At 39.5% G+C, this 20,747-nt stretch overlaps 1 protein-coding gene across 2 annotated transcripts in view; it reads left to right on the top strand.

Annotated features, from left to right (window-relative positions):
- The window catches only part of LOC126183785 (b(0,+)-type amino acid transporter 1), a 573,882-nt gene extending 554,656 nt beyond the window's left edge, over positions 1–19,226 (top strand). For both annotated transcript variants that reach the window (XM_049926022.1, XM_049926021.1), the window contains exons 11-12: positions 14,864–15,032; positions 17,665–19,226. In XM_049926022.1, the coding sequence (XP_049781979.1) occupies positions 14,864–15,032; positions 17,665–17,729 (234 nt within the window). In that variant the 3' untranslated portion in view covers positions 17,730–19,226. The remainder of the gene's footprint in view (positions 1–14,863; positions 15,033–17,664) is intronic.
- Positions 19,227–20,747: the final 1,521 nt, after the last annotated feature.

Genomic DNA, 20,747 nt, shown 5'->3' with positions numbered 1-20,747 from the left:
ACACCACTGGAGGCGGGCTGCACGATGTTGGGGCGTGAGCGGAAGACGGCCTAACGGTGTGCGGGACCGTAGCCCAGCTTCATGGAGACGGTTGCGAATGGTCCTCGCTGATACCCCAGGAGCAACAGTGTCCCTAATTTGCTGGGAAGTGGCGGTGCGGTCCCCTACGGCACTGCGTAGGATCCTACGGTCTTGGCGTGCATCCGTGCGTCGCTGCGGTCCGGTCCCAGGTCGACGGGCACGTGCACCTTCCGCCGACCACTGGCGACAACATCGATGTACTGTGGAGACCTCACGCCCCACGTGTTGAGCAATTCGGCGGTACGTCCACCCGGCCTCCCGCATGTCCACTATACGCCCTCTCTCAAAGTCCGTCAACTGCACATACGGTTCACGTCCACGCTGTCGCGGCATGCTACCAGTGTTAAAGACTGCGATGGAGCTCCGTATGCCATGGCAAACTGGCTGACACTGACGGCGGCGGTGCACAAATGCTGCGCAGCTAGCGCCATTCGACGGCCAACACCGCGGTTCCTGGTGTGTCCGCTGTGCCGTGCATGTGATCATTGCTTGTACAGCCCTCTCGCAGTGTCCGGAGCAAGTATGGTGGGTCTGACACACCGGTGTCAATGTGTTCTTTTTTCCATTTCCAGGAGTGTACATGATCATACAAAGGGAGACCATGACTACAAAACAACATGATGACCTTCATATAGAAAAGTACACTTTCAGCAACACTTGCAGCTTCAGATACCATTGCGTAAATATAAATGTTTACAATAAAAGACATGTCGATACTAGATTAGACTATGGAACACAAACAAAGTTTACTTTCTCCTCCAAACACTTCTATTTTCCAAACACTTCTATCCTCCAAACTCCTGACCAGGAAAACCAAACTGAAACACTACAGCACAATCATCAGGCAAGTGCTGCTGCATGGAGCTGAAATATGGAATATGAGCAAAAGAGAAGAGCACGAACTCTCCATCTTTAAAATGAAGTGCACAGAAAGTTTTTGGACCAACATATGACCAAGAAACACAAAGATGCATTTGAAGATTTAATGAAGATCTAGCTAAGTTATCCAACCAACCCTCTCTAGTGAAGATTCCCAAAGCAAAACATTTGGAAGAAGCAAGTGATGTTGTCAGAATAGATCCTGACCGAATATTCCATCGGATATATGACAGGAAGGTGGACGGCTCAAGACCCCTTGGGTGACCAAGAAGGAGATGGCAAGATGAGATGACATCAGATTGCAGAGTGATTGGTATCAATGGGTGGAAGGAAGCTACATGAGGCAGAAAAAACTGAAGTCAGATAGTAAGAGCTGCATAGGATTGTCATGTTGCAAAGATGTCAATAGAGTGACAGAGTGAGTGAGTGTGAGTGTACAAGATGGGTCTAAAAAATTCGGAGAATAGTCTCAAAAAAAAAAGTTACAAAGAAAATTCTTTTACCAGCCTTCAAAGTAATCAGCATTGGCTACATTGTTGGAAACTGTCAGCAAATGTTTCTTGTGGGATCACTCAAAGCGACATGGTCAAGCTTTGTTGGATATCCACAGCATCTGCAAATGCTTGTGAACAATTGTGCTTACATTGTCTTTGCTTATCTTCAATTCTCCTGCTCTCATTCTCAAAGACAGGCACCGATAATCCACCACACTCATTTGCTGTTGAAGGGCATTATGCGCATTGATCCCAATGTGGTTCATCCTCAACACCGACCTTTCCATCTCTAAACCATACAAACACATGATTTTTACTCGCTGCTTCAACACGATATACTTGCACTAAAATTCCATGAGTCTCTGTCACCATTTTCCCTAACTTGAAGTACAACTTAACATTAACGTGTTATTCTGCTTTGTGGTCCATTTTGTAACAACATGAGTGCAACAGATGCTTGCAGATGTTCGGCAGCTGTATTTATAAGAATGAGAGCAGAAGGGCTGAAGATATGCAAAGACAGTGTAAGCATTATTGTTCACGGACATTTGCAGACATTGCAGATATCCAACAATGCGTGACCTCTGTGCTTCAAACAGTTCCACAAGACGTGTTTGCTGATAGTTTCCAGCATCTTCACAACTGATGTCAGAAGTGTGTTGAAGCAAACGGTGGCTACTTTGGAGACCAGTAATGGTATTTTGTTTGTAACTGCTATTTCCTTTATTTTCTGAGACCATTCACTGAATTTTTGAGATGTGCCTTGTGTAACACTGACCAGATACTAAAACTGCAATGTAGAAACCAACAGCAGAAAATGATCAGCAGACAACAATGACCTCAGAATTTCTAATCATCTGTATGTGGAATATGTTCTGTACTTATTGACACAAAAACCTGCTTGCTCCCCTGCTACTGCCCTGCCCTGCTATTTCTGTTGTATTTTCATGTCTTGCAAAAAGCTTTGGCTAGGATATTGCCTAGGGGTTAATCCACCTGAAATAGACTGGCTTTCTTTATTTGCAATCATTAAGCAGCTTCAGGTATTTGAGCATGAGAGTTTATTGCAGGTGATCATTTTGAAGGTAGATTATAGTTTAATGTTCTGCCAACAGTTAGGTTACTAGAGATGGACCACAAATTCGTATTAGGGATGGATGGGGAAGGAAATCAGCAGTGCCATTTTCAAAGGAACCATCCCATCACTTGCCTTAAGTGATTCAGGGAAATCACAGAAAACCCAAATCTGGATGTCCTGATGAGGATCTGAACTATCGCGCTCCCCCACACTTGCCAGATTTGTTCACAATCTTAGTCACTATAATATTATCATCAGCAAAAGGTAGTTTAGATTTACAAAATTGTTGGCAATAGAAATGCTGTATTTACTTTTTATGCCAACGTTCCGGATTCCACTAATACAAAAATGGGCACAGTTGGAATATTTTGTGACCAATCAATGGCTTTTCAGTGTGACCATCATCAAATACTGTTACAGAAGGCTGCATACTTATATGTAATTGGTTCAGGATGGAGGTGGATTGATTCATACCTTCCTAACATAAAGATGTATTTGGCAGTGCAGAAGATGTCTCAGCATCACCACCTGTGCAATGCTTCAGGGCTCATTTCTGGATCCTCTACTTTTTATTCTTTTTATTAGTGATTGAGTTCTCTGTATAGAGTATTGAAAGTTTGTCATGGTATTACTGATAACTTGATGATATACTAGAAGTGTCAGTGAATAAGGTTTCTACAGATATTGTGAACTGGTTTATCAAAAACAAGTTTTTCTGTCTACCTCATTGAAATAAGTTTTTGAAGTGTATAAGAAGTAGGAATAAAACTGTATGGCCAGCAGATGACATACTTACACATTACATGATACCTGGGTGTACATTGTCAAAATAAACTGAACAGGCCAAGCTATATCCTAGGTCTATGCAAAAGTCTTCTTTTTTCCCCTCAACTTTTGCTTTATGAATTGTTTGGTCATGTAGAAATATGGATACTATTAAATTGTCTTATTTTGCTTACTTTCATGCTATTATGGTATATGGAATCATCTTCTGGGATAATCAGCAACTGGCTAGAAAAATGTCATATGCACGAAAATAAGTCACACATATCATGAGTGCAGTTCATCCTAAATCCAAACAGAAATCTTTAGGGACGCAAAATCTGCACTACTACTGCACCATGTATGTTCCCCTTACATGTTTTATTACGGAAAAAGGAAATCTTTAAATGTAACAGTCTGTATCACACAACATAAGAAGAAAAGAAGGCATCCACTTTGAGCTTACAAATTAAGTATTATGCAGAAGAGAGATTGAATTTAATGGTTGCAAGATTGTTAATGCTCTCCCTTCACAAACTGAGAGTATAGTGGAAGATGAGCATCTGTTTAAAAAACAAAGATATTTTCTGTTGGAAGACCCTTTTAAAACTGTATAGGGTGTACAAAAACTCCACTGACAGACTTCCAGAGGCAGTTCAGGGGTACCTTCTAAGTATTTTGGTACAAGGGACTAGTTACAGAGTTATTATACTTAATCTGCTTTCTTGTGCCAATTAGGTTTGCATCCGTTCTGCACTGAAAAGAGGGCACAACAGTGCAAATGTCAACACTATGCACTGTGTGTATGTTTTCATTCACTCAGGGTACCTGCTGTTGACAACAGTAATGCTCTCTTTGTTATTTCCCTTGAGTTTGTATTCAGCACTGCTCAGTTCTTTCATGTTCTTTACAGATAAGGCCATATTTACAAGAGAGGTCACGTTCATCTGTAGAAATAGCCATGCATAGGATGACAAAAATCCACACACAGAAGTTTGCTGTGAAATTATGGGTTGGTATTATCAACAATTTTGTGCTTGGATATTACCTACTTTTTGATACACTGAAGGAAGCTGTGTACAAAAAATTCCTCCAACATGTCCCCCCACAGTTCGTAGAAGATGTACTGCTAAGAATTCATCAGCATATGTGATTTAAACATTACAGGGCACCAACACAATTTGCACTGATGTCAGGAACCACACTAAGGTACAGTTTGGACAACAATGGATTGGTCACAATGGTTCTGTTCCATGGCCAGCTTGTTCAACTGACATGGCACCAATAGACTACTACTTCTGTGGGCATGTGAAGAGCCTAGTTTATCTGACTCTGGTTGATATTTGCGTGGGCCTGGTTGCTAGGATTATTGCAATCATGGAAGCAGTATGTCAAACTTTTATAATTCTCTAGTATGTAAGACAGTCGATGGTGCATCGCTGTACACTCTGCTGTGGTCAGGGTTGTCAAAATTTTGAACAGTGTCTGTAAGGGAACAGTTCTGCATTTGTTACATGCTGATCATTGATCAAACCTACTGAACACACTGAGGTAAAAGTGTACATGTTTCATTTGAGGATTGTTGCATTACTCTGAGTTGTGTCTTGTATGTTGTATGTTTTGGTTATTGTATGTTACAGACTGCTTCTCTGTTGTGAAAGTATTTTCACAGAAACAAGGATGAGTGTTGTAACAAATCAAAAGAATCAGAACTGCATTGTTATTCTGTAATGAGTCACCAGAGAGCACAGGTCCTTTATACTGAAATACTCAGAAGGTATCATCGAATGTCCCCTGAATGTTTGTCAGGAGAGTCCTGGTTCATCCTGTAAGAGAGTTCCTGATATATAATATATAATATCAATCTACTTGTAACATTTAGATTCATTACCAGATCTTTGTGTGAATACATGTGTGTTTGTCATCATAAGTATACCTCAACATTGTAATTTTTCTGTAAGGCACCTTTTATAATATGCACATAGTTAATTATTTACTTGATTAGTACTGTTCACTTAATCCCATATAATATTGTGTTCTAATAATCACAACAAGCTTGCAAAAGTGACTCATTTCATATCCTGCGATCTAGTCACAAAATGCAGCTAACACAAAATAAACAAACAAATATAAGCACTGTATTTGCGTTTGAGAGGTATATGGTTCACATCGCCATCTGACAATTTAAGTTACATTTTACATGATTGTGCTAGATATCTCAAAGTCAATAACAAGATAGTTCCTCTATAAAGGGACATGAATGATTTCTTGTGCCCTCATTGCATTCCTTTGTCAATAATTAGCTCAACTTGATGAGACGTTAAACCTTAAAATTCCTTTCTTACATTTGGAAGTAACACAGTTCAAATCACAATCCACTTGTGCTGGTTTTGGTTTTCCATGGATTCCTAAATCATTTAAGGCAAATGACAGGAGCTAGAGCTCTGATGAAAATAACACTTATTAAGCAAAGATTCAGGCGCTGGACTTGCCTCCTGGAGGATAGTGATTCAAATCCCCATTCACACATCCATCCAGGTTTAGGTTTTTCCATGGTTTCTCTAAACTGCTTAAGTCAAATATCAGCATAGTTCCTTTGAATAAAGGACACAGATTATTTCCTTTCCCATCCTTCCCTAAACCAAGCTTGTAATCCATATCTGATGGTCTCATTGTCAATGGGATACAAAAATCTAGCAATGGAAAGTCCAGGATGCAGCCCCTCCTACCACAATGATCTCTACCTGTTCAAATTTTGTCAGTCCATAGTCCTCACCAACCTAGTCCTGCAAAATCATATAAATCAGGTCCAAAGCTCCTTGCAGTACCTCTTCTCTACTCATAAAATTCTCCTACTCTACAATCCCAAATTCCTGCAATCCATCACCCATATTCAAACCCTTGCTCTCCAGAAACTAATGCAGCATAAACAATGCCACCTCAAAAAACTCAACAACCTGTTCACGTCATACTCCCAGCTTGGACTACCATTATCTACCATCTCTACAAGAGCCTCCATCAAACCTCCCCTCACAGCCACCAAACCCTGTCTTGCAGAACTATCAGATTTACCACACCCTCAGAGACGCCCTCCCACCACCATACAAAGTCCATAACCTAAACAGACCTGCAACACAGTCATCAACCTGTCCTCCAAAAGCTTCAGTCCCAAAAAAGTATCATTCTTTTCCAAAGGTTTTATCTTTCACCCCACTCCCAAACTGCTGAGCTTGTAAACAACTGCTCCTGATCCCTACAGCAGTAACACTTTCTCGCCACCAACCCTACCAATCAGATTCAATCCAAAACCAACACTGAACTCTACCTGAGTTAGTTTACTCCTCCACCCAACCATAATCCGCCCCCACTGCCTCAAAATCACCCCATTAACTTTTCAGAATTTCCTAACGTCAAACTTTGCCTCACCATCATTCCCCAAATCGATTAACACAGAAACAACCTTACATCTGTAGAAATAAGTGAAATTCACCACCTAAAAACTGACCTCAACCTTACAATCCCATCTGCTGACAAAGGCTCCACCACTTTGCTTTTGAACTGCAGGAATTATCTCAAGGAGTCCCTCCACCAGCTGTCAGATACAGCCACCTACAAACCCTGCCACAGTGGCTCCATCCCAGAAATCCTATGGGATCTCCAGGCCTTCTTCAAATCCTTAATTCAGTCTGAGAACCTCTCCCTTGTGTCTCTCTCCTCCTCACCCCCACCCCTTCCTGCACTCCTACCTTCCACATTCTTCCTAAGGTTCATAAACCCACCACACAGGATGATCCATAGTAGCTGGTGACTGTGCCCCCACAGAGTGAGTATCTGCTCTCAATGATCAACACCTGCCACCTATTAGCCATAACCTATTTTCCTATATAAAAGACAGCAACCATTCCCTCCACTGACTCTCCACAGTTACTTATCCTCTACCATCCAGCACCCTACTCATCACTTTTGATGTCATCTCCCTCTACACTAACATCACCAATGCCCATGGACCAGCCACTATTGAACAGTAGCTTTCCCAATGCCTGACTGACTCCAAACCTACTCACTCCTTCCTGATCATCATGACCAACTATATCCTCAACCACAAATACTTTTCCTTTGAAGGCATCACCTATAGATAAGTCTGTTGATTAGCAAGAGGCACCTACATGGCACCATCCTGTGCCAAATTTTTCATGATTAATCTTGGGGAATCATTCCTAACCACTCAGAATCCTAAACCCTCATCTGGTTCAGATCCATTAATTACATCTGTGTCATTTGGACTAGGGGTGAGGCTGCCCTATCCACATTCCTCTAGAACCTCAATACCTTCTTCAACTGGTCCTCCTTAACCCAAAAAATTGCCTTCCTCTACGTTGACCTCCATCTCAAGGACGGCTACATCTGTATCTACGTTCACACCAAACCTACCAACCCTGAACACCACCACCACTCTGACAGCTGTCATTCATTCCATACCGAGAAGTCACTTCTATACAGCCTATCCACTGTCTAGCCACAAAAGAGGACTCCTCTCATGACTCAGTCCCATCCATGACTGAAGAAACTGAATCATATTCTCTGCCAGAGTTTTGACTGACTACCTGTCATCACGACCTGAAATGAAGAATATCCTCCCCCTTCCATAGTGGTATTCTGCCGCCCACTGAACCCACACTATATCCTTGTCTGTCCCTACTCCACTACTGCTCCAAATCCCTTGTCTTGTTACTTATTTCTGTGCAATAGACCTAGATGAAAGACATGTCCCATACATCCTCCCACTACCACCTGCTTCAGTCCTGTCAAGGCATCCCCTACCCCCTCAGAAGAAGTACCACCTGTGAAAGCAGCCATGTGATTTAACACTAAGTCACAACAACTGTGCACTTTCTATGTGAGCATGACAATTAACAAGCTGTCTGTCCACATGAATGACCCCTGCCAACTGTGGACGAGAGACAGTTGGACTGCCTAGTTGCTGAACATGCTGCCAAGCATGATATGCTTCACTTTAATGATTGCTCCACAGCAAATGCCATCTGGATTATTCCTACCAGCACCAGCTTTTCTGAATTGTGCAGTGGGAGCTCTCCCTACAACATATCCTCTGCCCTTGTAACCTCTTGGCCTAAACCATAACTAGTCTGTGTAGTTCACCTACCTATCTCCTTCCCCCTCCCCACTCCAGTACTGGACGTGCTTCCTGTCCTGCCAATGCACCTTCTTCTCTCATCTCCCTTTATCCCCCTCCCACCCCCACACAGCTTCCTGTTGCTGCATTTAACAGCATTATCCTGTCCTGGCCACATCCCTGCACGCTCCTCCAGGCAACACTAACATCTTTCCCCACCTGTATCCTGCTACCCCTCCCCCTCCCTGCCTCATGCTTCCTCCTCAACACCATCACACATCTCCAACTGCTGCTCTGTCAGACACAGTCGCAGTTGTTCTCTAGCACCCTAAAACAGTGGCCTTGTGTTTGTGTGTTCTGCTTGTGTGAATGTATGTGTTTTCTACTACAGAACAATGTCTTTGCCCAAAAGCTTAACATTTTAGCAGTCTTTTTCATTGTGTCTGTCCGTGACTCAGCACCTCCTCCAGATAGTTGATAGTACAATCTAATATTCCTTTCATTTCTTCCAAAATTCCTACATCAAAAGCTGTGACAAGGTATTAGCACACCAAACTGATAATCAGGACTAGTGGGAGTACAAGTCTCCCAGCCATCCAGTCTATATTTTCCATGGTTTTCATAAAATGATTAAGGTGCACACCATGATGGTTTCTTTGAAAAGGGGACAGCTGATTCCATTCCCCATCCCTGCCCTATCCAAATTTCTAGTCTGTGTCTACCTTGTTGTCAAGGAAATGCTTAACTTCAATCTTCCTTTTCCATGACTCCATCTCAACTATCTACCAAACTACACACATCAAAAAAAGTTTTGCATCACCTTGGTTCTGAGAATTCCAGAACCTGTACAGAAAACTGGAATAGAGATCAACATAAACATCATTTCCACCTTTTTTATTGCTCATGAAAACCACACATTGCATGTTGTACCACCATACAGCGAAACCTTCAGAGGTGGTGGTCCGGATTGCTGTACACATCAGTACATCTAATACCCAGTAGCACGTCCTCTTGCATTGATGCATGCCTGTATTCATTGTGGCATACTATCCACAAGTTCATCAAGACACTGTTGGTCCAGATTGTCCCACTCCTCAATGGCGGTTTGGCATAGAGTAGATGCCTCAGACTGGTTGGTGGGTCACGTCGTCCATAAACAGCCCTTTTCAATCTATCCCAGGCATGTTTGATAGGGTTCATGTCTGGAGAACATGCTGGCCACTCTAGTCAAGCAATGTCATTATCCTGGAGGAAGTCATTCACAAGATGTGCATGATGGGATCATGAATTGTTGTCCATGAAGACAAATGCCTCACCAATACACTGTCAATATGGTTTCATGATCAGTCAGAGGATGGTATTCACATATCGTACAGCCATTACGGTGCCTTCCATGACCACCTGCAGCGTACATCAGCCCCACATAATGCCCCCCCAAAACATCATGGAACCTCCACCTTGCTGCACTTGCTGGACATTGTGTCCAAGGCATTCAGGCAGATAGGGTTGCCTCCAAACACATCTACGACGACTGTCTGGTTGAAGGCATATGCGACACTCATCAGTGAAGAGAACGTGATGCCAATCCTGAGCGGTCCATTCGGCGTGTTGTTGGGCCCATCTATACAGTGCTGCATGGTGTCGTGGTTGCAAAGATGGACCTTGCCATGAATGTTGGGAGTGAAGTTGCACATCATGCAACCTATTGCGCACAGTTGGAGTTGTAACATGACATCCTGTGGCTGCACAAAAAGCATTATTCAACATGCTGTCAGGGTTCCTCCAAGCCATAATGCAGAGGCATGTAATTGACAGTTCCTGTCTCTCTGTATCTCCTCCATGTCCGAACAACATAGCTTTGGTTCACTCCGAGACGCCTGGGCACTTCCCTTGTTGAGAGCCCTTCCTGGCACAAAGTAACAATGAGGATGTGACTGAACCACAGTATTGACTGTCTAGGCATGGTTGAACTACAGACAACATGAGCCGTGTACCTCCTCCCTAGGGCAATGACTGGAACTGATCAGCTGTCAGACCCCCTCCGTCTAATAGGCGCTGTTCATGCATGGTTGCTTACATCTTTGGGTGGGTTTAGTGACATACCTTAACAGTCAAAGGGACTGTGTCTGTGAGAGAATATCCACAGTCAACATCTATCTTCAGGAGTTCTGGGGACCGGGGTGATGCAAAACTTTTTCTTACGTGTGTATAAGGGGCAATCAAAAAGTTTCCATTGGAAGGCTGTACAGTCCAGAATCAGTGTGCCAATCAGGAAGAATCACCATGAGCATTGAGCTGATCATCTCACAGACACACCAGTTTGAAAATACCTGTTTGGTAAAATACTAGGACCTACTGTGTGAAGAAGTCCTTAACTGCCCACTGCACATCCTCATCCACAGGAATTATCAATGCTTGAAGGCTCTTTCCAAGGGACTGAAGGCATGGTAATTGTTTGGGGGGAGATTGGGTCTACGGTGTCTCCCACCTGAGTTGGCATAACTTCTGTATTACAACATCTGCAGTATAAGAACATGCATTATTATGAAGCAGCAGCACACTTGGTGCACACGATTCCACAATGGTAGTTTTTGACAGGGATGTTGCCCGTACATATTCTTCATACTCGGATGGATTTCTACCAGTGCTTGTCCTTCAGCAGCCAATAAAAAATGACAGCGCATTGGTACTGTTAAGATGAATTTGATAATAACATCACTATAGTTCACGCTTCCACAATTACTGCATGTGTCTTGCAAAGGCATGAATGCCACACTAATCCCTTGCCTACATGTCGGTGGTTATATACCCACATCAAAGTTGCACTACATTGCATATACACGGCAGCAATGTTCTCATATCAAAACTTTTTGATCGACCCTTATATAACATTCCCCCCTATGATATTGTACGTTTGGTTTAAAGTTTATTATTGAAATAATGACTGAAGTTTTATGAATTCCTGAACTGTGTAAAATTTTTAATAATAATATTATGGTTTGTATTTATTTTATGCTTCCACAATTTATGTGACATATTAAATCTCAAATAGCTGCCACATCTTTTTTTACCATTTGTTTTGTTCTAGTAGATTCTTTGTAACATTATTTGCCACCTGTGGTGTATCAGCAATAATGTTTAAATCAAACAAATATAAAAAATATTATAATATAATGTTGATTCTCAACTTACTTTATGACTGAGGATGCTAAACCCTGGGTTGGGGAATCGGTACAATGATTTGAGGCACATAAACACCATTAACACCGCAATCCATGAAGGAAAAAACTTTCAAACTGTGTGGGAGGAGCATTTGCAATGCCTGGCAAAAAGAATTCACATCACAAATTCTAACAGCGAAGGAAGACAGGAAAATATTATGTTATTGGAATGAAGTGTGTTGCCCATATGTGGACAAGTAGAAGGATAAGATTCCTAAAAACCTTCTCTCCTCATTACAAGTAAAGATTTTATTGGGAGTAACTTTTGCTAATTAATCTCTCATTTGGCCACCACTACCATATCATACCAGTGTCCATAATGTTGATGCACTGTGAAAATTTTTCTGGGGAAATAAAACTATTTTAATGCTGATAGGTGAATTTAGCCATATTTTTGTTCAAGGTTGTACCAAAACTTTTGTAGTTCCTTTACAGTGATAAATACTTTCACAGTAAGTTATATATAGGGTGTCTCTCCCAAGAGTCACCAAGTTCAGTTTTTCTGGTGTTTCAGCAGATATTTGCTATTTCATTTTTGCATTGCGTAACTGAAGTCAGCCAAACGAATAGTGCTCGCTGATGCCCAGTGTTGATGGAAAGCATCGGTTTGTTTCCAGTTATAAGCAGGATTCTTTTTAAAATGTCCCAGATTATTGACAAGTATTAACAAGGACAGCAAAACTCAAAGAATAACCAGTATTCCAGCAGCAACAACACTTCTCTGGCCTGGGTTGACTGTTACTGCCGACCATGCAGCACTACAGAGTCACTGTTGGATTGCTGTTTATTTTTTGTGGTCTACTGTGTCTGATAAATACATATTGATAAAAAGAATATCAGAGTAGACTAATTTGGGTGTGTACTATCAAATGGGTGTGTAAAATTCCAATTTGTTTGTGACTGGAAACAAACTGACGCTTTCTGTTGACACTGAGCATACCATGAAAGATGTGATGATCAGTCATTGTTTGGGCTGACTCCAGCTACACAATGCAAAAATTAAAATGCAAGTATCTGCAGAAACACCAACAACTAGTCTTAAAATTCTCATTAATGCCATGTACTCTGGCTAAGATCAACTGGTATTCAGTCAGTGATCACAATTACAGCAAGACTGGTCTCTTTCCCTGTAGGTTCATTCAGCCATGTGCTATTGATCAGCAGTGTGGAATTTACCAGAACAGATATTTGTTATTTGAAACCATCTTCATGTCAATTAAAGATTTTGTTGCTGCAAATATAATCATAACTACTACTAAGTTTTCAGTTCATTTTGTATAAAAATAACACATTTTCTAGCTTTCCCTGAAGAACTTATACTTGACCACTCCATCATTTTTTACATCATAATATCAGTGCTAAAGTCCTTTCTTTTCCAAAATTTTGCTCTTCAGAACATGAGGGGTATTAAAATATTGTATACTCAGACCACTATACCACAAATACTGTTGACTGATGAATCTTTTGTACTGAATAGGAATCCACACACACCATCTTCAGGCAAGACATGACTTCATCTTATCGTAATTGCTGGAAGGTTACATGTTGCAGTAGGCTTCTCGCAATCCTTAACTGCAGTTTATTATCTTTTTTTATTATTCAGGCATTTTGTCACTGGTATCTAATCACAGTAGGCATCAGAGAAGCAACAGCATTGTCAGACTGGCACATTGAGCCACAGTGTGTCTGCAAAAAGCTGTCACATCATCTACTTCAGTTCCTTGGATTCTCACACTCTCCTCTTTAGGAAAATACACATTAATATCTGCAAGGTTAGAGTGTTTGCCATATGTCCTTCAGTTATTGCCATCAAATAATGCCTTGAACAGAGGATGGAGCAACAGTAGGTCAGCTGACCAATCAACTCTAGAACAGAACTGCCAAGAGGTTTACTTTAGTTCTTTTTTTCTGTTGCCAAGTGTGGGGTCTTGCCCACTCATTGCTAATTGTTGCCTAAGGGAAGCAGCATCCTCAGAATGCTATACAGCAATTCAAACAAATAACATTAGTGATATTATTTCTAGAAAGCAAATTGACGATACATAACTTTGAGTACTGCAAATGTTGCTAGCGAGAGATGACAGGAAAACAGTAAAGTTCTTGCTACATGCAAAGTCCTAGTAAGCACTTGATACAGATCACAACAATCTGATAGCTTAGCACTAATGTCCGTTGTGGACTGGACTGATCTGAATAGCCGAGGCTAGCAGGAGCGGCACTTATATTCACTTCTTCCAGGTGTCACTCTTGGTGCGGTGCAGTCCAATCCATGCACCATTGGCTGATGTTTCTTCACTGCCTTCTCTGGTCTTGCATACTGCATCTTAGTTCCAGCATTTGTGATTATGCCAGAACACCAAGAATAGCCCAAACCACATATAAGGCAACTGGAGTAGATAGAAATGTCTGCTTTGCTGAAAAACTTCACTTTCTCAGGTGCCTTCAGGACATTATGGAAGGAAGAACTGAAGGAAGTTTGAATTCTGGAACAGTTTAGGGAAATTTGGATCAGGGTGGGTGGGTGGGTAGTAATTTGTACGCACATCCCTGTTCAGCAGGATCAGGTTGAGCTACAGTCACAAGTGCAAGTCTGGAATGAATGCCTTGCAGAAGCAGGCCTATGATACAACATAAAGAGAATGCAGTATCTCACCACAGACCTAAATTACCCATATACCATAAGAGGCAATGTTGTTGACATTCCAATAACAAGGACTCAAAAATTGCTGCTAATGGAAATCTCAGCAAACTGGCTAAAGGCAAAAGTATATCAGTCTGTAATATTACATGCCACTGAGGATGCTTCATAAATAACAGCAGTGAAATGAGTATAGCAAAAAACAAACTGTCTTTCGTTTAGTTGCATAGGTAGAAATCGGTCATATGTTCAGCTGCACTGTGTGGTGCTGAATACTGGCCTATGACAAAAAGAGTGAAACAACAACTTTCTGCCATGGAAACAAATATGTTCAGGTGGAGATCTAGATTAACACTGCACGATCACATCACAAATCATGGAGATATGCCATAACACCAATAGTAGACAAGATGGGAGAAAGCTGTCTATGATGTATGGGCATTTTCTTAAATACATCAGATAAGTTGTCAACCTTTCTCATAGTAACATAGTATTAGTTCCATTAAATGTCACTATAACTTCAAAAATTTGTATTTCTATGAGACACCACTGATGATGGCCTTTTGTTTATTTCAGGTGAACATAATCATTCCATGTCTTGTTTTGGTTATCTCTGTGTACCTGATAATAGCTCCAATAATAGACAAACCACAAATTGAATACTTATATGCAGCTCTCTTCATAGTGGGCAGTCTTATTTTTTATGTGCCCTTTGTGATCAAGCGACATTGGTTCAAGAGGCTTGGTATGTATCATATGTATCATCTGATTTAAGTTAAACATAAATGAAATATTTTTACTCATGTAGGCTTATGTTGTTTATATTTATGTATCATTACAAAAGACTGTTTATTTCCTGGACTTGACAAATATGCATGTATCTCAGACAAACAAAATTCATGGCCAACAACAAGACTGACGCTGAGCCATGATATTCTCAGAATAGACACAAACAGCATTATATATGTACTCAGTACCAAATGTAAGGATGAGTGAAGCCTCACACAGTCAGTATTATTCATCTCTCTAGAGAAGAAATACAATAAAATTAAAGAACAATGTTGCCTTAAATGTAACACATCTCACAGAGTATCAGGCACACACTTTGCTTAGTAGGCAGTAAAACTGGGTATTTAAGGATGATGAACACAAGTTAAGAGATTATGTATGCCACATCTAGAAAATGGCAACAGCATGTAAATTTACATACCAAACTAACAGATCAGTGAATGGAACCACTAATTGAAAATCTTTTGTCACAATACTGCAGTTTGGAGCTGGGACACTTAAATGTTAGTAACATTTAGGTAGGCAATCAAATTATTGGAGAACTCCAAGAATTCAGTATCAAAATTTGATTTCCCTTCACTGGCGATGAAAAATATTTCATTAAATCAAGGAAAGACTTGTGAAAAATTAATGAAGTGGTTCTAAAACATGCTTTGTTGCCATCAGAGGGCTACCAATAGTTCCAAAATATAATAAAATCCTTAGGAAAGACTAAATTGTACAATAGCAGCTAACAGTAACTTCAGAAACTGTTGTTGCTTCTACTGTTCAGTATTCATACTAACAATATTCTTAATGACTGGAGTGATGTTCATAATTGCTTAAAGATCAGGTATCTTAGATACATAGGGACTTCAGAAAGTTAGTTACACATGTCATCCCACACTAAGACCATTGTGCTGTAAGAGTGACACAGTGTCAGATGAGGGTACGTGTGATGAGTGCCCTGCAGACACAGTTCTGCTGTATAACATGTGCATCACAGTGTGCAAATGAAATCAGACATCTGGAAACATACTGCAAAGTTGTAGTACGTGGGGCAGTACAATGCTTGTGGGAAAAACATGTAAATCATACACAGATTGACCATGAAAGTCTGCTGGCATATAGACCAAAAGCAACATCATGTCCAGCTGTAGTGAAATCATGCCAACAATTTGACCAAGGCCACACACAGACACAGGTGATGCTGATACATTATACATTCCAGATCTAGTACCATGTGCTTTCCATCTTCTCAGCAAGCTGAAAGAACATCAGAAAGAAGAGATTTTCCAATGATGGGAAATTCACAAAGAGGTTCTCCAATGGCTCCACAACCAAGGAGCTAGTTTCTATCATCGAGGAATTGAATGATTGGTAGAATGTTCTGACTGTTGTTTAGAGAAATGAGGTGACTATGTTGAAAAATAGTGCCATGTTTCTGTGTCACTTTGAAGAGTAGTTCAGCATTCAATAAAAGTGACTTAGTCTTCCATGGTAATGTACACTTCTTATTGAACTGCACCCAAACTTTTGCAAATCCTTATACCTGATGGCCAAACATGGGAAAATGACCAATGGACTGCAGACACTCTGAGCAAACTGAATTCTCAATGAACGCAGATTGAAAATTTCCATAGGCTGGCCAAAACAAGCAGTATTCAACATTTAATATACTGTTACATGCCAAATATTATCAGACAAAAGCTTCAAACGTTTCCCACCATAGAAGTAGTGAAAGTAAAAAAAAGATTAACAAACAACACTTTCAATATCAAACAATGGGTAGAATCTGGAAAAATAAAGATTAATGAAGCACTGTCACAAAAGAAAGGTAGAAGTGGGGAAAGGACCATCAGCTATGCTGGTGGGATGGAAGGCATGTGTAGTACTGGGGTGGGAGCAGTGAAGGAAATAGGAAGGTAGTGGACAAGGACTGGCACTAGTCCTTCCCCTCCTCCTGATTATCCCCTTCACTGCATCCCCTAGAGTTCTACACATGCCTTCTATTCTGCCAGTGCATCTGCACAGCCATTTCCCCTTCTCTGCTTCTCTCCTCTCCTCTCCTCTCCTCTCCCCTCCCCTCCCCTCCCCCTCCCAGCACAACAACCCCATGCTGCATTTAGCAGTGCTATCCTATCCTGTCCCTATCACATTCCTGCATGCTCCCACAGGCAGTGACAGCACAGTGATAGCACTTTCCCCCACCCATACCCTGATATCCCTCCCCCTCTCTGCCCTATGCCTCTCTGTACACCCACTACCCACCATAGCAAAGATCATGGCTCACTTCAGAACAGTCACAGTCTGATGAATGACATAGTCCAATGACTTAATATAGCTTTTCCATTGTGTCTGTCAGTGGCTCAGTGTCTCATTGATATGTAAAGTATCAATCTTTCCATTTCATATTGTTAAAAAGGAATAATCCATATTATGGTTTGCTTTGTTGACAGTTGCTTATTACTTTTTTCCAAACAACACTTACATACTACTGGAAAAATCTAGCTAGCAAATAAAATTTAATATGTTATTGAAGTTCATATCTTATGACTGTTTTGTTGTTTAAAATTTTTCCACTAATGTTTACTTTATCTACATTCCAGGTTTCATTAATGTGTTCCTACAACTACTACTTGAAGTTGCTCCAACCCAATCCATGTATGAATAGCAGTATCACTGATGGATCTAAGAAGCTTATCAAATGCATGATACAGTAGCAGAATCTCATACTGTTACACAGTAGTCAAAATTCGGACAATGTTAGTTCTCCTTTGTATGATTCAGAAAAGATTAAGATAATAAATCATGAAAAGTCCAAGTATCCTCTGCTGAGCATAGAACAGTGTACTGAAAATCCTGCTATGTGTCAGCTATTATACAGAAATATTATAGGAGGAAATAACATTGTGTTGTATAAGCTAGAACAAGTTAAAGTATTTACAATGTTCTTAATTCATTGTTGGTGTTCCCCTTGCACTAAAAATAAAAAGAATTAATGAAAGTGGTTCAGTGTTACACTTTTAATGTATTTGGCATTAGTTTATCACTTTTAACAGCATTTTATTATGATCATAAAAATGACTAAATTTTTATTTTAAAAAATAGACTTAATTTTTTTGTTCTACTTTTATTAGTCTTATTTTTTTGTCTGGTGCAACCTTCAGAGATGAAACTCAATTTGTAAAAGTTGACAAAACACATTCCAATTAACTCTCTGAGTTTTGTTTAATTTTTTTTTTAATTAAGGACAGATGTTGCTGTACAAAAAACAAAATGTTACAGTTGCTCGTATTTGTGAATATTAAAAAAGAATGGTTGGAATGTAAGAGATAAAACTTTCATCTCTCTGAATTTCAGTGCTGAAAAGATCTGTAGGCTATTGCCTGACAGTTATATGATGACATTTGTTGTGAATTTAGCCTCAGTTTTACAATAATGAGATGTCCGTGCCATATGGATTGTAGCATTTGGTCACAAAGCACTAATATAAGAAATATTTGTTTTGAACATTAAAATTTAAAACAATCCGTAAAATGAGTGGCATAAGAAACCATACCACTTACATTATGAAACAACGAATGTAACTGCCAGAGCAAGACGAAAAGCACATGAGCATTATGCATATCCGAATTGACAAAATTTGAAATACTTGAACATATTATTCAAACCTGGAGCACTAAAGGTATTATGTTAACTTCTCAGTGATATTCCAATGAGAAATATTTTTGTTACATGTCAGTTACATTTTGATAAATTTTATAATTGTATAAGTATATTTTACAGTTGAATAGTAAATATTTTAAGAATAACTATATTGTCCTCCAGGTAAATGGTCTGTTAAATAAATATTTGTTTCAAGATGCTGAAATTAAGCTGAATAATGTGCTGTAAAAAATTAGTTTATTACAGATTGAGGATAAATTGAAAGATGATTTAAAATATTTTCAATAGTTGCAAATTGCCTGAGAATTAATTTGTTTATCAAGTTGGTATTCAAAAATTGACAGGTTCCTTGCCTTGTACACAGTTTTCAGGCAAATATACTTGTGCCAGATGATGTAACATGCATTTTGTGTACATTTTCATTCCCAAGATGAATGGTTGTCTGTTGAAAATGTAATGAACTTAAATGATGACTGAATATAAATTACATTTAGAAAAATAATCAGCTTCGTGATTGAACTTTTTTACAACAATAATATTTTCAGTTTGAACTACTTTTCTAATCAGTGACGTAACCAATATTCATTGTGTTATCATAACTTCATCTGATCATTCTTCACCAGCAATGATATTAACACAGGTAGTGTAATATTACTGAGTGAGTGAGTGTCTGTCTGTCTGTCTGTTTGTTTGATAGAGAGAAAAAAAACTAAGCCAAACATCTTCACAAATGTTTTGGTCAATGCTACACTATTTTCCATTCACCAATTACAAACACAACAGGGGGAAACTTAATCCTCAAGAATGTAGACTTACATTTCTTTCACATTAAAGGTAAGACATCTGAACACACAAACTGATGCCACACGCTGCAACAGGTGACATGTATATCAATTCAGTGAATTAACATAAAAACGAAAGTATCCACAAGAAAACTATGGAAGTAGATAGAATTTTCAACAAATCCATGGGTGATCAAACCTTGAAATGAGAAAAACAAACATGTTCAGATATTTTCATGCCCATGAAAGAAAAAGAGGTCATGTTAACTACATGAAGATTTTTCTTTTAATCTGTCTCGTGCAGAATAGTGTATGAAACAGAAAATTAGATAGTTGATCACATAGATACACAATGACAATGTAATGAACAGAGTGAAACTTTCAGTTTATCATTATTTTATAATGTTCAACAGGTATATTTAAAGGGCCATATTTGAGCAAGATTTATATAGTACAAGTATCAAAATCCAAGCAAAAATATTGTGCACACAGCTCTCTTTTTGAGACAGAAATGAGTGATGATACTATGCAGCAAATCAAAATAAAATTCAGATACGTTTAAGGTAGAATAGTCTTATGAAATAAAATTTTATTTGAAGCTGTCAATCAGCACCTGCGAAGCACCTTTTAAGAAAAGAAATAATCAGTCATCAACTGCACAATCTTTTATTTAATTAATTTCTTGCCTAGTTTCAGCAAGTTAATTTGCATCTTCAGAAGAGCATATAATTAATAATTTTATGCTAATACTTCTATAAATGGTGACAGCTTTTTTTACCTGACAGCTAGAAGGTTTAAAATTTTATTCGTGGCTGTCAATTGGCAGCTGTGAAGTACATGTTAAGAATAGAAATAATCAGTTGTCAGCTGCACAAATTTTCATTAAATTAACTTCTTGATTAGCTTTTGCAAATTAATTTGCCATCTTCAGAATCATTGTTTGATTTAAAACAAACAGCTTCTTTTATATTAATGATGTACTGAAAGCAATTACAATTATTCAAAATATTTGTGTGAGGGCAGATCATTGTTCACCAAACAGAAGATATGTCACATAGGATAAGTCTTACTAACAACCTATACTGCTTTGCTACAAAATTTCATGTGATGTTGCATTGAAAGTCGCTAGTTTTACTACCTGCAAACTTAATCCCAAATCTAAAGTGTCTGGAACAGTGGTTCTATTTTTAGAAGTATTCTGGGACTTTAAGAAAGAGGAAAAGAGGAGGGAGGGATGGGTG

The sequence above is a fragment of the Schistocerca cancellata genome, chromosome 4 (assembly GCF_023864275.1).
Source record: "Schistocerca cancellata isolate TAMUIC-IGC-003103 chromosome 4, iqSchCanc2.1, whole genome shotgun sequence".
Classification (NCBI taxonomy): domain Eukaryota; kingdom Metazoa; phylum Arthropoda; class Insecta; order Orthoptera; family Acrididae; genus Schistocerca; species Schistocerca cancellata.
The sequence above is the reverse complement of the archived record's forward strand: the minus strand, read 5'-3'. Positions and strand labels throughout refer to the sequence as shown.